This window comes from Antedon mediterranea, chromosome 7, assembly GCF_964355755.1.
Source record: "Antedon mediterranea chromosome 7, ecAntMedi1.1, whole genome shotgun sequence".
Taxonomy (NCBI): Eukaryota; Metazoa; Echinodermata; class Crinoidea; order Comatulida; family Antedonidae; genus Antedon; species Antedon mediterranea.
Window position 1 is genome coordinate 1,884,730 of NC_092676.1, and position 13,885 is coordinate 1,898,614.

The window sequence follows — 13,885 nt, forward strand, 5'->3', positions numbered from 1 at the left end:
AAGTGAGGAAAAAAAACGAAACATCGATATTCTAATATTTTGAATTACATTTATTTATCAAGATTTGCAGTATTCAAATTATAAACTATGTATAACCCTTTTATGCAAAACATTAATTACCAGCATTTTTTATTTTAACCTTAAGTTCTGTTTCATGAACACTATGCAGTATATTTTTAAAGTACCAAATACAAGATTTCGCCAGGAAAATATTGCACAGAAGCCAACCTGCCCACCAGCAGAAAACATAGAGAAATACTGTAATCATCATTAGTATTGGAATATAACGTGCTGACAAAACGTATTTTAGAACTTGAAGTTGAATGCATTATATTACCAAGTTTAAGATTTTTAATAATGCAAACTTTAATCCGATATCAGAGGTCATTTTAATTAATGTAAATCTGATTAAGATTTCAGGGTTTGTTTTTCATACTACAATTACTAGAAGTAGGCAATGGCCAAATGCTTGACGTGTGAAACAATCGCTTTACGCCCAACTTACAAAGACGAGCGGTAAACGGCGTAGGTAGCTTGTCCCACGTAGAGTCTGTATCTATCAGGAGCGGAACCGCCCGTCCGCTCCGCATTGTGTGTAGGAATGGTCATAAGGAATAACAAAAAAGATTCTATATTGTTTTTTACCGTCACCGCTCGTCTGTGTAAATTGGCCTTTAGTTATCCACCTATAACAATTACATTATACTGTAAGTTTACAAAGGTCGATGAACAATGAACACACAATTATTATATCACAGCAAATAAATTATTATTAGAAATGTATGATTCTGGACCGATGACTGCAACAAACATTCATTTTAATTTATAAAAGCACACTAAGCAACAAAGTTGTTTGAAATATTTTAGCTACGTTTTAGGAATACTCTTCTTTGACAATGTTCAATCCTGGATTCCTGGTAAAATTGAGATCCGCGTACACAACTGTATCGTCTGTTTTTTTAATATTATTGTCTGCTTTTGGCTGTGTTGAGCGCCCGTTTCTACCAAGATTATTTATTCGTTCGTTCGTTCTTCTAGGTTGTAACGATCTAGGCCTAGTTGAAGAGGACACTTTTGTGGACGGATGCTGTCTGACAGGAGATACGGGCACTCGTTCAGACTTAGTCCTATTTGACTTAGACCTACATCTATACTGTTCTAAATCATTATCCACAGTTTCTTTTGTAGAATTAAACACGATGTCTTTTGTTTTTGTTTCGTAACCTTTAGATTCGTCTTTTTGGAAATTGTCCTCAAAATTCAATCTTGCATCTTTTTTGTGATGACCTCGTGAATGATTTGAACTAGTCGACTTTATTTTGGATTCAGTTTTCGCTCTCATAATAGTTTCAGTGTTCACGCTTGTTGTCTGTTTATTTGAGTTGGATGAACTCACAACTTCGTCTTCGGAAGACTGATCGGATAGAACTGCAATTGGAACACCTACTCCTTCTCGAAGAGATGACATATCCAGCACCTGTTGAGGTTGAGGAACTGTCTCCTTACAATACTTACACTCTCTGAATCGAAATGCAAAGACGATTACGATGGCGAAAAGAATTAAGGCAATGATGCTAAGAACGGCCACAATTATGTATGGTACGATATTGCTATTGCTCCAGTCAACATGGAGTGTCACGGAACAGGAGAGTGGATTCTGCATGTTTGGTAAAGACGCCTCACAGACAAACTGTCTACCGTTATCGTCCCTATTCACAATTTTATTATATTTAACAGATGTGTATGTAGCATTTCCATTTGGTTTATTACTTATTACGACTCCATTTTTAGTCCATGTTAGATCTGGTACTTCTTTTATATAATCTAACGTCGATGAGAAGCATGTCATTTCAACATTATCTCCTGACGTTAGGCTTTTCGGTTGTTGTTTACAGTTTGGTAACCATGACAACGTAGGGTTGTAAACTCTTAGAGTGGCAGTAGATGAATCTGCACCATCTGATTCACAAAACAGCATAATATCTACAAACGTTTCTGTCATAGAAGAGTTACCTGTAATTGATAACGTCGAACGTTGATCATTTGCAGTTATATGATACATGTCCGAACGTTTAATCTCGACGTCTTTTTCATTATATGTTTTCCTGAACCATTTTATTTCGTTTGATTTGCCAATACAATCAAATTTGGCAGAGTGAGTAGGAATAGCTATCAGTACAGTCTGCAAAGGGCGAATAGTCAGAGTACATTCGCATTTTGAAAACAGGAAATACGCAATGCATAACGTTACTAAATGGAAAACATTCATCTTCAATTTATTTTTTACTTTCTTCTTCTTAAAATTGTAGTATCTGAAACATAAAATCAGATAAACAAGGTGAAAATACTAAAATTTACTCAATAAATTATTTAAACAGCACATGCCTATAATACAATTTCAAGCTCAACATATGCTGGGTACAATACATTCCATGGTCATTTTAGTACAACAACAATTCCAAATACGTTTTTTTTCCACAATACTTTAATTTGTTTCGACGCCTGCAGCAATACTCGGTGGAAATATTTAATAATAAGGATTATCATTATTAATATCATTATCATAATAATTACGTAAAAATGATCTGAGTATTATATACCCCATCTATATGGATGATAATTTAAAGTTATAATTGTCTTAAAAAAAACCAATTCTTTTCTTTTACAAATTTATAATGCAATCCTGATTTTAAAATAACTACTATAAATAAGCCTTCGATATGCAGCGTGGATTACGAAGACTATCAATGCATAACATCTACTGAACAGGTTAGGATAAAAGATGTGAATTGTTTAGTACTTACCACACCAAATAGTACACTGTCTACCAAAATGAATAGGCCTACATTCGCTCAGTCGTATTAACCATTTATGGTCTTTTAAACTTGGTAGTTAATTTCAGTTCTTTTCCATTGAAAACAAACACACAGAGCCGTTTACATTGTTGCTATTCATCCATACTTCATTGCCAAGTCTTTCAGTAAAAATTAGCATATTGGTTTCATTGAATTAAATAGAGTCTTTTGTTATGTCATGAAAAGGCCCGTTATTTGTAAATCATCGATGCGTCTAGTTCGCCAGTCATTCTGTGTTCGTGTTGTCGTTCGGTATTAAATCAATCGTACAAGTGTCGCGCTCTCAGCTACTTGTAACACGGTTTCACACAAGCAAAACGCATCGGACCTGTCTGCTTCTAATTCGATTTATACTGTATACACGAATTGAATGCATTCCTCCAAATAAAAACCGTCACTCATTCAATCAAATCTCTTCTATTTTATTTCTGATTATCTCGTTAAAACTGTCCAGTTTGGATTCAATATCAGAGACTATGTTTTGTAAAAATTCATATCAAAATAGATCTACATTAATAATGGATTTTTAATAAAGTTTCGTTTGTTTCGAAATCAGGCCTTTGCAGTACAATGAAAAGACAAAATCTAACGCACAGGTTAAAGGTTGGTTCCCACTAGGACGTAACGAAAGGGCGTAAGCGCACCGCAAGCGAGCTGACCAATGACAAACGACAGTTTGGATGCTCCACCCAGTCGTGATTGGTCAAATTACTTGCATTGCGCTTATACGTCCTTTGCGTTGCGTCCGTAAACCAAGCTTTAAAAACATAGGCCTATGTGTACGCATAACTGATTGTTTGTGTGGCGTGACTCTCTTAGAAGGCAGGTTATGTGGTGGGGAAAAAATGCATACAAAATTAAAGACAAGACACACAATATAATATCATAGAGGTAACTGCTATGATAATAATATGTATGCGTTTATTTCGTATTATCCTGTCTGGTTTACAGTATCGATTTCCTATATAGCCTAGAGGGCGTGTACACTTTGTTTACCGTTCATTATACGACTCTTGGAGCTGTAAAAATGTCCCTGTGTATGAAGCTTTTTATATTTTCACATTTTACTGGTTAGCAGTTACTGCGATCGAATAAATAGATGGATGAAAGATATGGAAAGACAAATGGTATCGCACTGCAAGATATGTACCGGCCGTGTGCATTGTATAAATCCATCATGTTGGATACCATGCTTTATGGCATTAATAACTGTGAATTATAGTATGGGCAGATTGGCAGTACCACATTAAGGAAATACATCGCACATCCACGTATCTGTCAAACTTTGACATAATATGGCTCTCGGCTTATAATAGTAAGCACATGGCTTAATATAATAATACCCATTGTTATTTTTATGAATACAATGTAGAAGCACGGTATATATTGATAAGGATAGGACACATGGATATTTAACAAAATATTAATACATTGTCAATGAATGCATGAACTATTGGGTAAGTTCCCAAATAATTAAGTGGCGCGCGTTTTATTTTTAAAAAAATATACACACATTTAATTTAGGTCTTTCAGTAACTTATAATCAGGCCTATCCTACCGTTGAAATTACCATTTTACAATACGGTATACACCCATAGTCCAATTTGTCTTTATGTCCTGATTTTAAGTAACATTTGCTCTTTCTCTAAAACAATGATTTTAATTTTGATGTTTAAACATTCAGATACGGATGCACATATTCACAAAATGTAAAAATAATAATGCGACATTAATTTTAGGCCTATATAGCGCTATTTCGCTCCATTAAGATCAGAGCGCTTTGAGTGTTTGCTGATTATTAAAATTATCTAGACTCTGAGCAGGAAATAGGATAACCAACCCAATAATGACAAAACAAATATAACGAAGAAGATTAAAACCATAACACATCTCATTATTTCGTTCCATTTTTTCGTTCATATTTTATTATAAAAAATTGCATAAATTTAGTAACTTTTCATATGGAAAAATAGAAAATACATATGCAAATATAACACTACCGGTACAGTATTTAAAAGCTGCTATATTAACGAAATACTATAGTTTATAACGACCTGTCTTTTTAAAGCAATAGTTATATACCATAATGAAGATAGTATTTAAAGCTATCCATATTTAAGTAAAATTCATATTTAATTGTAAGATAACCATTTAAAAAAGAAAGGTTTATGTATGAGTATAATAACAAGACTTTTATCACATGTTATGGGACAACTTTCGAATACCAAATCGGAAACTTAAAGGTGCCCCGTCACATTGTAAATCCTTCCATGAACTTGACATAAGCTTGCTTCCCACTAGACGCAACGACTTACGCGCAACGCAAGCAAGGTGACCAATCAGAAGAGACAGGATAATCCGTCCCTTGTGATTGGTTAAATTGCTTACATTGCGTCTATTTCCTTGTGTCTAGTTGGAAGCAAGCTTAATGACAGAAAACGCGGTTTACATTTTCGTTCTAAACTTTCTTTTGTTGATATTAAATGAAAAGTCATTTCGTACCATAAATAAGTATGGAACGCGCATAAATGACACAATATATTAGTTTTGTTGAGAAACATAAAAGCATTAATTAGGGAAGGGTAAGCTTACGATTTTAACTCCTAACCCCTATCGTACACCGCTCCAGTTAATTAGTTTACAGCAATCTAAGATACCCCTAATCTACCCTGTATTGAATTTAATTATATAATATACATGATTCATTAAGCTCTGTCTACACTACCAAATATGGTAGTGATATGTCCAAATATGATATTACATCATCATGTCCATATATGGGCACATCATATTTTTCGTCACATAAAGTTTGATAGTGTAAGAGCTTAAGATACTATAAAATTAGAATTATATATCGATCATAAATTGCAATTATCTAAAATTTGATTCGTTATTGATTCACTGTTGATACTTATACAGTAATAAAAAATAATAAAATAAAACAAGTTGTTTGTAGTAAAATTATTAACAAATGATACAGTACAGTATTATTAAACACCATGAGAAACAAGTTAAACTCTCCATAAAAAAGCATTACGTTGTTTTAAAAAAAACATTTAGATTAAACATATTTTATTTCAGTTTAAAAGGAAATACAATTATGTCTTATTAGAATAAATTCAAAAGGAATGAAATTGTCACATGTTCTAGTGACACATTTGCTATATTCGGTTTTGTTCATGTTGTCCTATTATTAATTCAGGACAAAGGCTTTCGATCTTTATAGTTTTAACAAACTTGATAATTGAACAAGTGGTTATTAAAGAAGTTCTAAAAATAATGTGTAACGCTTAGTCTACACTATCAATTTTGTGTGACCAAAAAAAAAGTGATGTGCCCATATATTAACATGATGATGTCATTTCACTAGCATATTTGGGGATATCACTACCATATTTGGGCACATCACATTTTTTGTCAAACTAGTTTGATAGTGTAGACAGAGTTTAATACAAAGTATTGGCACTATACGAACATTAGTAGAAAGACATTTCTAATATAAAGGTGTATTAAATTCTACGTCATCGATATTACCATTTTCTATATCTGGTGAGTAAGCTTGATTGTCAATCGTGTTCACGTCATTGTAATCATTACTACGTACAGACGATCGGTTATCGGTATACTCGGAAATACCCGAACGCTGAGAGGCTCGGCTTTTTTGGGATACACGACTTTTATGCGATTCATCCCGAACTAGATTAGCTTCAGAGCCTCCACTAAAGTCGTCATAACCATCAATAAGGTCATCTTCGTTACTGCCCTGTTGTCGCATAGACGTCTGTCGCGATTCGTTTACATGATAATTTGCATTTTTCTCTTCGTCATCTCCGGAGTCTCTCTCACAACAGCAAATGATACAGATACATGTTAGGAAGAATAACAGCAGCCCTCCACAAGCGATGATTATAAGGAGGATGTAGGTTTCAAACGGAAGTAGTCTGTCCTCCTCTTGAATGACGATGCTAGCTGATCTTGAACCAATAGTGTTGCTCGCTGTACATGTGATGTTTTGTCCGATGTAACTCTTGCGAATACCATCAAGCGTCAGTTTGCTCGTAGTCTTATCTTCAGTTGCAGGCGTAATTATGTTTCTTTTGTACGTCCACTCAACAGAAGAGTTTGTAGGTGGGTTAGCGATAACGTTACATTCCAATATAACCGTTTCATCAGAGTCATCATCGTATATAAACAGTTCATTTGGGCTTATACTCACAACTGGTGAGTACATCACTTGGATTGGATTTAAGGTGGAGGTGGTGTAGTCACATGAAAACTCATCATCAACAGCAGGATGCATCGCTTTGCATCTGTAAGATGCTTCATGATCCTCATAAGACAACTTAAATGTCGCTGTCTCGGTTGTCCGACCATTATCTTCTATAACAGTAGAACTTGGAATAACCTGGTTAAACCCGGAAGATGTTATTCTGATAATTTGAAGAACTGGCAAAGGAACTCCACCATCATCAATCACACATTCCAACGTAACCATTTCATTTTCTGTAAAAGGCGACATGTCCGGAAGACTAGCTGTAACGGAACAGGTTGCCGGATCGCCACTCGGCGATATAGAACGTTCATTTACCGCTAGTTCAGCAGTTGCCATTTGCGTTGTTCCTTCATTGACAATAAGACAATAATATGTCCCTTCGTCAGCTTTCACAGTTTCAGATATTAGTAAGTTGTAAACACTATCCTCTGGATAACCATTCATTATTGACAGTCGTGGGTATCCTGTCGGGTTCCTATTGGTGTAAGGTCCGATGGTTATTGTATCGTCCTCTGGATTACTTGGTTGAAAGTGCCAGTACACTTCATCTCCGCCACTAATGTCAATGTCTACACTACACAAAATCCTTGTAGTTGCACCAACAGCACTTGTAGTATTACTGGGAGAGGTAATGTACGATCCAGCACCTACAGATGTACCAATGGAACACGCCAGGCAAACCATCAACAGACATATTTTCCAGGCTACCATTTTGATTCCAAAATAATTAACAATATTCAACATTGACATTTACATCGCCCAAACTGAAATGGTTTTCGTTTGGTGAAATAATATCGAGTGAATTGTTAAGGTAAATAAGGATTCGCTTGATGGTTTTCTTGGGTGTGGAGCAAACAATGGTTTAGAAAAACAACCATTCAAACAGGATTATTCGATTTTTCAAATAGGGATCGCCAAAATTACCCCATCATTGTGTACCTTTTACCTAAATAAATCGAATATTTTACACATGCAACATTTCCAGAGTCTCAATCAACTGGTAAACTAACTAATAACTCATTCGATAACGTTTTAGTATAAGGAAACAGAAAAAAAGGAAAAACATGTAAAAATGGAATATCTTCTTGCGTATAAAGCGTTTTACGGTGAACGAGTATTATGAATAGGAACTTAACCAAGAGTAAGTATAGCCTTTAATTATGTATGTTGATTTAACAATGACTCAGTCGTCTGAAGGTGTATGCTTTGTTGCCGCTGACATTCCTAATACTTCCCCTACTTTACACCTATTATTAGAAAATGGGCTGAGAAGAAGAATCCCAAATGTTTTCGTTATTATTCAGATAGAAAATACAATGAGTGGAATCAGGATAGTGACAAATCGAAACTGAATTTCAAACTAACGTCAAATACGAACAAGTATTATTTATATAGATAAGCCTCTATACCAAGTAAGAATACATGTCGTATGGGTTCAATAGTTCTATATAATTATCATATGCCATAATCCTGAATTTAATACTGTTAATGAAAATATGGTAATGATTCTCAATGGATACAGTATTTTGGCATTGTTTAATCATAAATTAATATCATCACAATCAGGAGGATTGAGTTAGTTGTTGCTGCTTCACGTGACAAAAGTCGGAATCGTTAAATTCCTATTTTGTTTGCAACAAGTATAGTAGGTCTAACCTGTTACACCATTGTTGGAGACATACATATTTTCTGTTTGTTTGAAAGGACAGAGGAAACAAAAAGTGAAACGAAATATCTGTGCTGAAAAGGCATTTCAAGTCTACTGGGACATTCCATTTGGCATCGTGTGAACACAGCTTTACGATGACGTCATGTTTTCAAGTTTCAATTCAATTCAATACAAAAGTGAAATAGATTCGAATAAAAGAGCATAATAAAAATTACTGTGATTTATTGATTGATAGTAGGAAGAAGTAGAAAACCGTAATTAAATTGTACACTATCTATGTTGTATTGAATACTGTACAGTTAAAATAAAAAGCCTACAACGTCAAGTAGGAGAAACTATGTTTTGTGTTCTTTTTTCTTAATTATAAAATGGCTAATTCTTTACGATGATAATGATCTATTGACTTGATGATAATGAGCTATTGACTTGATGATAATGATTTACTGACGTGGTGAAATGGCCTCTTGCGTGGGAGTGACATTGCACCCCAGCTGGTCTCCCCAGTCGATGTGGCCATACTCTGTAGTCAGCTTGTCCATGTTGTGAAGTCTACACTCCATGTCAGAGTACTCAGAGTCCATCCTTTTGAACCGTTGTTCTATGTTAAGATTAACATGACTAAGTTGCCTGATGACGTTCTGCAAGTCGCCTTTAGTTTCCACCAATCGACTGAACTTACACTCCAGCTCAGTGCTTCCTTTCTCAAACTTATGCAACTTTGAGCGCAACTTTTCGTTTATTTCGTTCAATTCATTCACTGATGTTTTCAGGTTTTCATTATCCCCTTTTAGTAATCGCACACTCGATTCTAACTGGTCATATTCACTCGTTAACGCTGTAGTTTTTATTTTCTCTTCGCTTAATTCATTTTCATTTTCCAAGCATCGCTGTTCTATAATTTCAAGACGTTTCTGTGATTCTGTTTTTTCTGCGAGTAACGATCTGTTTGCACTTTCTAGATTTTCTGTTCGTGTCTTCAATTGTTCAGCTTCGTTGGTAACAGCATCATGACTTAATTTAATACGTTCAAGTTCAGATTCTAAGATGCATTTCTGTTCGTAGCAAGCTAAATTTGCATCTTCCAGTTTTTGCAGTTTCGTTTTAAGTTGCAACAACTCAATCTGTCTGTCGTTGTTGTCTTTTCTCAAACTACCTAATTCCACCAGCTTGTGAGTGTTTTCAGTCATTGTTGACGATAGTTTTGATTGCAACTCGAGTGTTGTCATTTGCAACCGTTCATTTTCTTTACGTAGCCTGTTTGCTTCACTTTCAAGCTTTGTTGTATACTTCAGCTGGTCATTTGTCTCCCGCTCCATCGTTCGCAGTTTAGTTTTCACACAAACACACTCGTTATTTGATTCTTCAAGTTGAGCTGATAACAGTACATTTTGTTTTCCAGTGACTGTTGATTTCGTTTCCATTTCTACGATTTCTCTCTCAAGATCTCTCATATTTTGATTCCATTGAGATTTCGAGTCTGATGAACTACGAAGACATTTGTTTAAATCTTCGTTTTCTCTTCTCAATTTGCCAACTTCGCCCGTAAATCTTAAATTGTCTTCTGTCAGTCGCCGTACATTAACGGATAACTCTTCATTTACCGCTCGTAATCTTAAGATTTCGTTTTGAAGAACTTGGTTCTTAGTTTGAATACAATGTTGTTCCTGGTTCTCACCATCATTATAGTATTGATTTTCCATTTGTAATGATTCAATCGTTGGAGTTGGTGAAGATCGGCTATTGCTACTGAGTTTGTCTATTGAGAATGTTTCACCCAACGTCGTCTGCGTGCAAATGGTGCGAGTATCGCTCTTCTGATTGTCATAACAGTCGTCCAGGTTGTCATAAGACGTCACCAGCAAGGTATGATTTTGCTGGAGAGATTGGGTCTGATACTTAATGCCGTCAAAAGATTTCTCAGACACTTGTCTTAAACTTAAGATTGATCGACTTAAGCCTAACTGTTTAATGTCATCTGTGATCGACCATGAGCTATCAGTGATGGATACATCGGCAGACAAACACTCATCTTCGTTGGCGATTCCACCATTCTGCCATTGAAATACTGAACTTAATTCCACCATTGACTTAAACTGATCAATCATCCTTTCAAGTACAATTGCAACTTTCTTCTGGTCACACTCTATGGTGGCGCTGTCTGCGATGTCAGGTCGATCAGCTAATTCCATTTGTAAAGCGTCCTCTTTACATGACACTGTATCCAATATCTCTGATACGATGCTTTCCAGGCCGAGATTACAACATCTGGTTACGATCTTTCCAAACAAATTTTCAAATTCCGATAGCTGCTTATCGAAGTGCAGTTTTTCAGGCTTTCTACGTTTAAGAAAAATGATTTTAATAAACATTAGCGACTTTTATAACAAATGATTAGTAACTTTGTGAAAATACAATGATATTTAATACAGTGTGAATAAGAAGCATGTTTGATTAGGGCCTCTTTGGAGATGAAACTGTGGTACAGTATTATAGTATGGTGGCGCTACACACAAGTAGGCCTATGTAACTTTAAAATGTATAGGCATAACCTAAGCCTAGGCCTAGGCTAGTCCTATATCGGTATTCTACTAGCCTATGCCCAGGCTAGTCCTATATCGGTATTCTACTAGCCTATGCCCAGGCCTAGGCTAGTCCTATATCGGTATTCCACTAGCCTATGCCCAGGCCTAGGCTAGTCCTATATCGGTATTCTACTAGCCTATGCCCAGGCCTAGGCTAGTCCTATATCGGTATTCTACTAGCCTAGGCCTAGGCTTAGGCTAGTCCTATATCGGTATTCTACTAGCCTAGGCCTAGGCTAGTCCTATATCGGTATTCTACTAGCCTAGGCCTAGGCCTAGGCTAGTCCTATATCGGTATTCTACTAGCCTATGCCCAGGCCTACTAGATTTTACTAACATTGGCCTACTCTACCTCATTAGTGTTTTTCCAACCATTTTACCTGTTTGTTCCGGTTAAACTTCGTAGTAACTTCTTTGACGATTCTTGAATGATGTGATTCTGCTCATCCGCGTCTTTAGACATCAATTCGTTTGATACAGAAATATTTTTTTCCATTTGCTCTCCTAAATTTTCTTGTCTGTCGCGATTTTCTTTAATCGTAAGTGCTCTGTCATAGTAATCCTGCATTTTGACGTCCCATTGACCTCGGGAGTCCATGACCTTTCCATCTGGCGACAAAATTATCTGCTGACCGTTGATAAAACTCCTATCAGCATACTGTACCAAAACAACACGTTGTCTGTCTTTAGCAACACACCACGTGATGTCGAAGCTACCAAAATTCTTACTGTATGGTAAAGACGGCGGCTTTAAGAATGTCGGAGTCCTTCCTTCTGCTTTCAGTAAACCAAATGGGTTGGGCCTATCACTTAGTTGTTTCAAAAGATTTGGGTCGAATTTTTTACGGTTGCATTTTCTTTCTTGTGCTTCTTTCCTTCCCTTGTATTGCTTTTTTGGAGGTGAAGTAAAAAGTGATCGAAAAGGCATGATTGCTAGCTAGAAATGGTAATTATTATTAAGGTGTCGGTATTTCAGCATTTTTTATTTACATAAGAACAAAATTAGTAAACACGCATATGTTGTTAAGCGACGGTATCCATACCAATACGCGCGTGAACCTACATCCGTTTTGCGCGCATTCTTTACGTACGCACATCCGTTTATACACACTTCCTTTTTGTAGCCATGACGACGCGGCGCGATCGACTCAGCTCTCTCTCGTTTGTAACTCATCTTCTTCTGCATGCAAAACTTTTCTTATAAATAGGTGGCGCCCTACAGACCAATAATACTTTACTTGGAAGTACATGCTCAGTTCGCACACGAGGCGGAGAGTTCGGTCAAGCGTGGTGCTGGCATATCCTTGAGAAAAGTTCATGCATTAGCAGACAACGAAGTGAGGAGGAATTTTATATTTTACATCAGACAGAACATCTTACAGGTGAAACCTGTTAGAAAATCATCGATTCTTGTCGATTCCATCCGTTTTATGAACATTTTAAAACTATGGAAATATGCTAGCCCAGAATTTTATTCTGTGAGGTATTTCTGCATGAATATCATCTCCCGCAGTTTATCGTTTTTGCAACACGGCTCATCATCATTCCATCAAGAAGTCAACGACCATAGTTAGTATGGCTGACGGCGGTAAAATTCAAGCTAAATTTCGTCGTGAAGGGGGAAAACCAGCTAAACGAGTAAGTACATAAATAAAATAAATTAATTATAATCTTGGTTTATCAATGTACTGTCAATTCGCTAAAAATATTATTTATTCCTACAAAGAGAGGCATAATAATTAGTAGGCTACTCACTGAGCACTGGAGTAAAAAAAAAGTAGAAGGTCCCATGAACTGTGTGTGACTACTGTGAACGAAGACCAGGTCGGAGAGGTTGTTGGGAATGAATTCCCCATACGTTAAAAGATAATAAGGGGATTATTAATAGTGATAACACAGGATTTATATACTGTATATTTGAATAAAACATTTATGATGTACAATATTTGCACCTTTATAAAATATTTTCACATGTTGTCGTCTGATAATAGAATAAACAGCCGCAAAAAAAACCCAGAAATTTTGATAGGAATTAAATGCAATCTAGAAATAAAATCTACTAAATGACCTAATCAACATAAAGGCCACAACTTAAGTAAGCCACTTAACCACAAAGCATTAATACCACAAAATCCTCAACCTGCACAATAACAATATTGTATTAGTCACCCAGCCTGTGACTTCACAAATGAACCTGATTTGAGCCCTTAGAACCTTAATCTCTCACTTCGTCCCAAGCTACCATTTAAAAAAAATTAAATTAGTCCTGCCATTGAAATTGTCAAAATCAAAGAAAAATTTATTTGTCTATTTCATGCCTAGCTTACCTAGATAAACCAACAATAGCCTTTCTCCTCCAAGAGCGAGATATAACTCGAAAAGTTTTAATTGAATCCCCCTCTCTACACAAATGATATAGTCCATGAACTATGCCCTCAAGTGGGAGGCTGCACATAAACCACTGTGAAAAGAAGACCAACATTAAAAAACTGTAATACTTCGAACA

The 13,885-nt window shown here is 35.9% G+C and overlaps 4 protein-coding genes across 4 annotated transcripts in view; 1 reads left to right on the forward strand and 3 right to left on the reverse strand.

Annotated features, from left to right (window-relative positions):
• Positions 1 to 63: 63 nt before the first annotated feature.
• LOC140054508 (uncharacterized) lies at positions 64 to 2,962 on the reverse strand. Its single transcript, XM_072099524.1, has 2 exons — positions 2,805 to 2,962; positions 64 to 2,312 (listed from the first exon to the last, which is right to left on the reverse strand). The coding sequence occupies exon 2, from the start codon at positions 2,267 to 2,269 to the stop codon at positions 875 to 877; it is 1,395 nt and encodes a 464-aa protein (XP_071955625.1). The 5' UTR covers positions 2,270 to 2,312; positions 2,805 to 2,962; the 3' UTR covers positions 64 to 874.
• A 1,787-nt stretch (positions 2,963 to 4,749) lies between these two features.
• LOC140054144 (uncharacterized) lies at positions 4,750 to 8,093 on the reverse strand. The gene has a single exon (XM_072099029.1). It carries the CDS (start codon positions 7,876 to 7,878, stop codon positions 6,349 to 6,351), a length of 1,530 nt encoding a protein of 509 aa, XP_071955130.1. The 5' UTR covers positions 7,879 to 8,093; the 3' UTR covers positions 4,750 to 6,348.
• A 420-nt stretch (positions 8,094 to 8,513) lies between these two features.
• Positions 8,514 to 12,442, reverse strand: LOC140054143 (uncharacterized). Its single transcript, XM_072099027.1, has 2 exons — positions 11,760 to 12,442; positions 8,514 to 11,134 (listed from the first exon to the last, which is right to left on the reverse strand). The coding sequence occupies exons 1-2, from the start codon at positions 12,305 to 12,307 to the stop codon at positions 9,238 to 9,240; spliced, it is 2,445 nt and encodes an 814-aa protein (XP_071955128.1). The 5' UTR covers positions 12,308 to 12,442; the 3' UTR covers positions 8,514 to 9,237.
• A 213-nt stretch (positions 12,443 to 12,655) lies between these two features.
• The window catches only part of LOC140055626 (prickle planar cell polarity protein 3-B-like), a 55,622-nt gene continuing 54,392 nt past the window's right edge, over positions 12,656 to 13,885 (forward strand). The window contains exon 1 of the mRNA XM_072100968.1: positions 12,656 to 13,017. Coding sequence (XP_071957069.1) covers positions 12,955 to 13,017 — 63 coding nt within the window. The 5' untranslated portion in view covers positions 12,656 to 12,954. The remainder of the gene's footprint in view (positions 13,018 to 13,885) is intronic.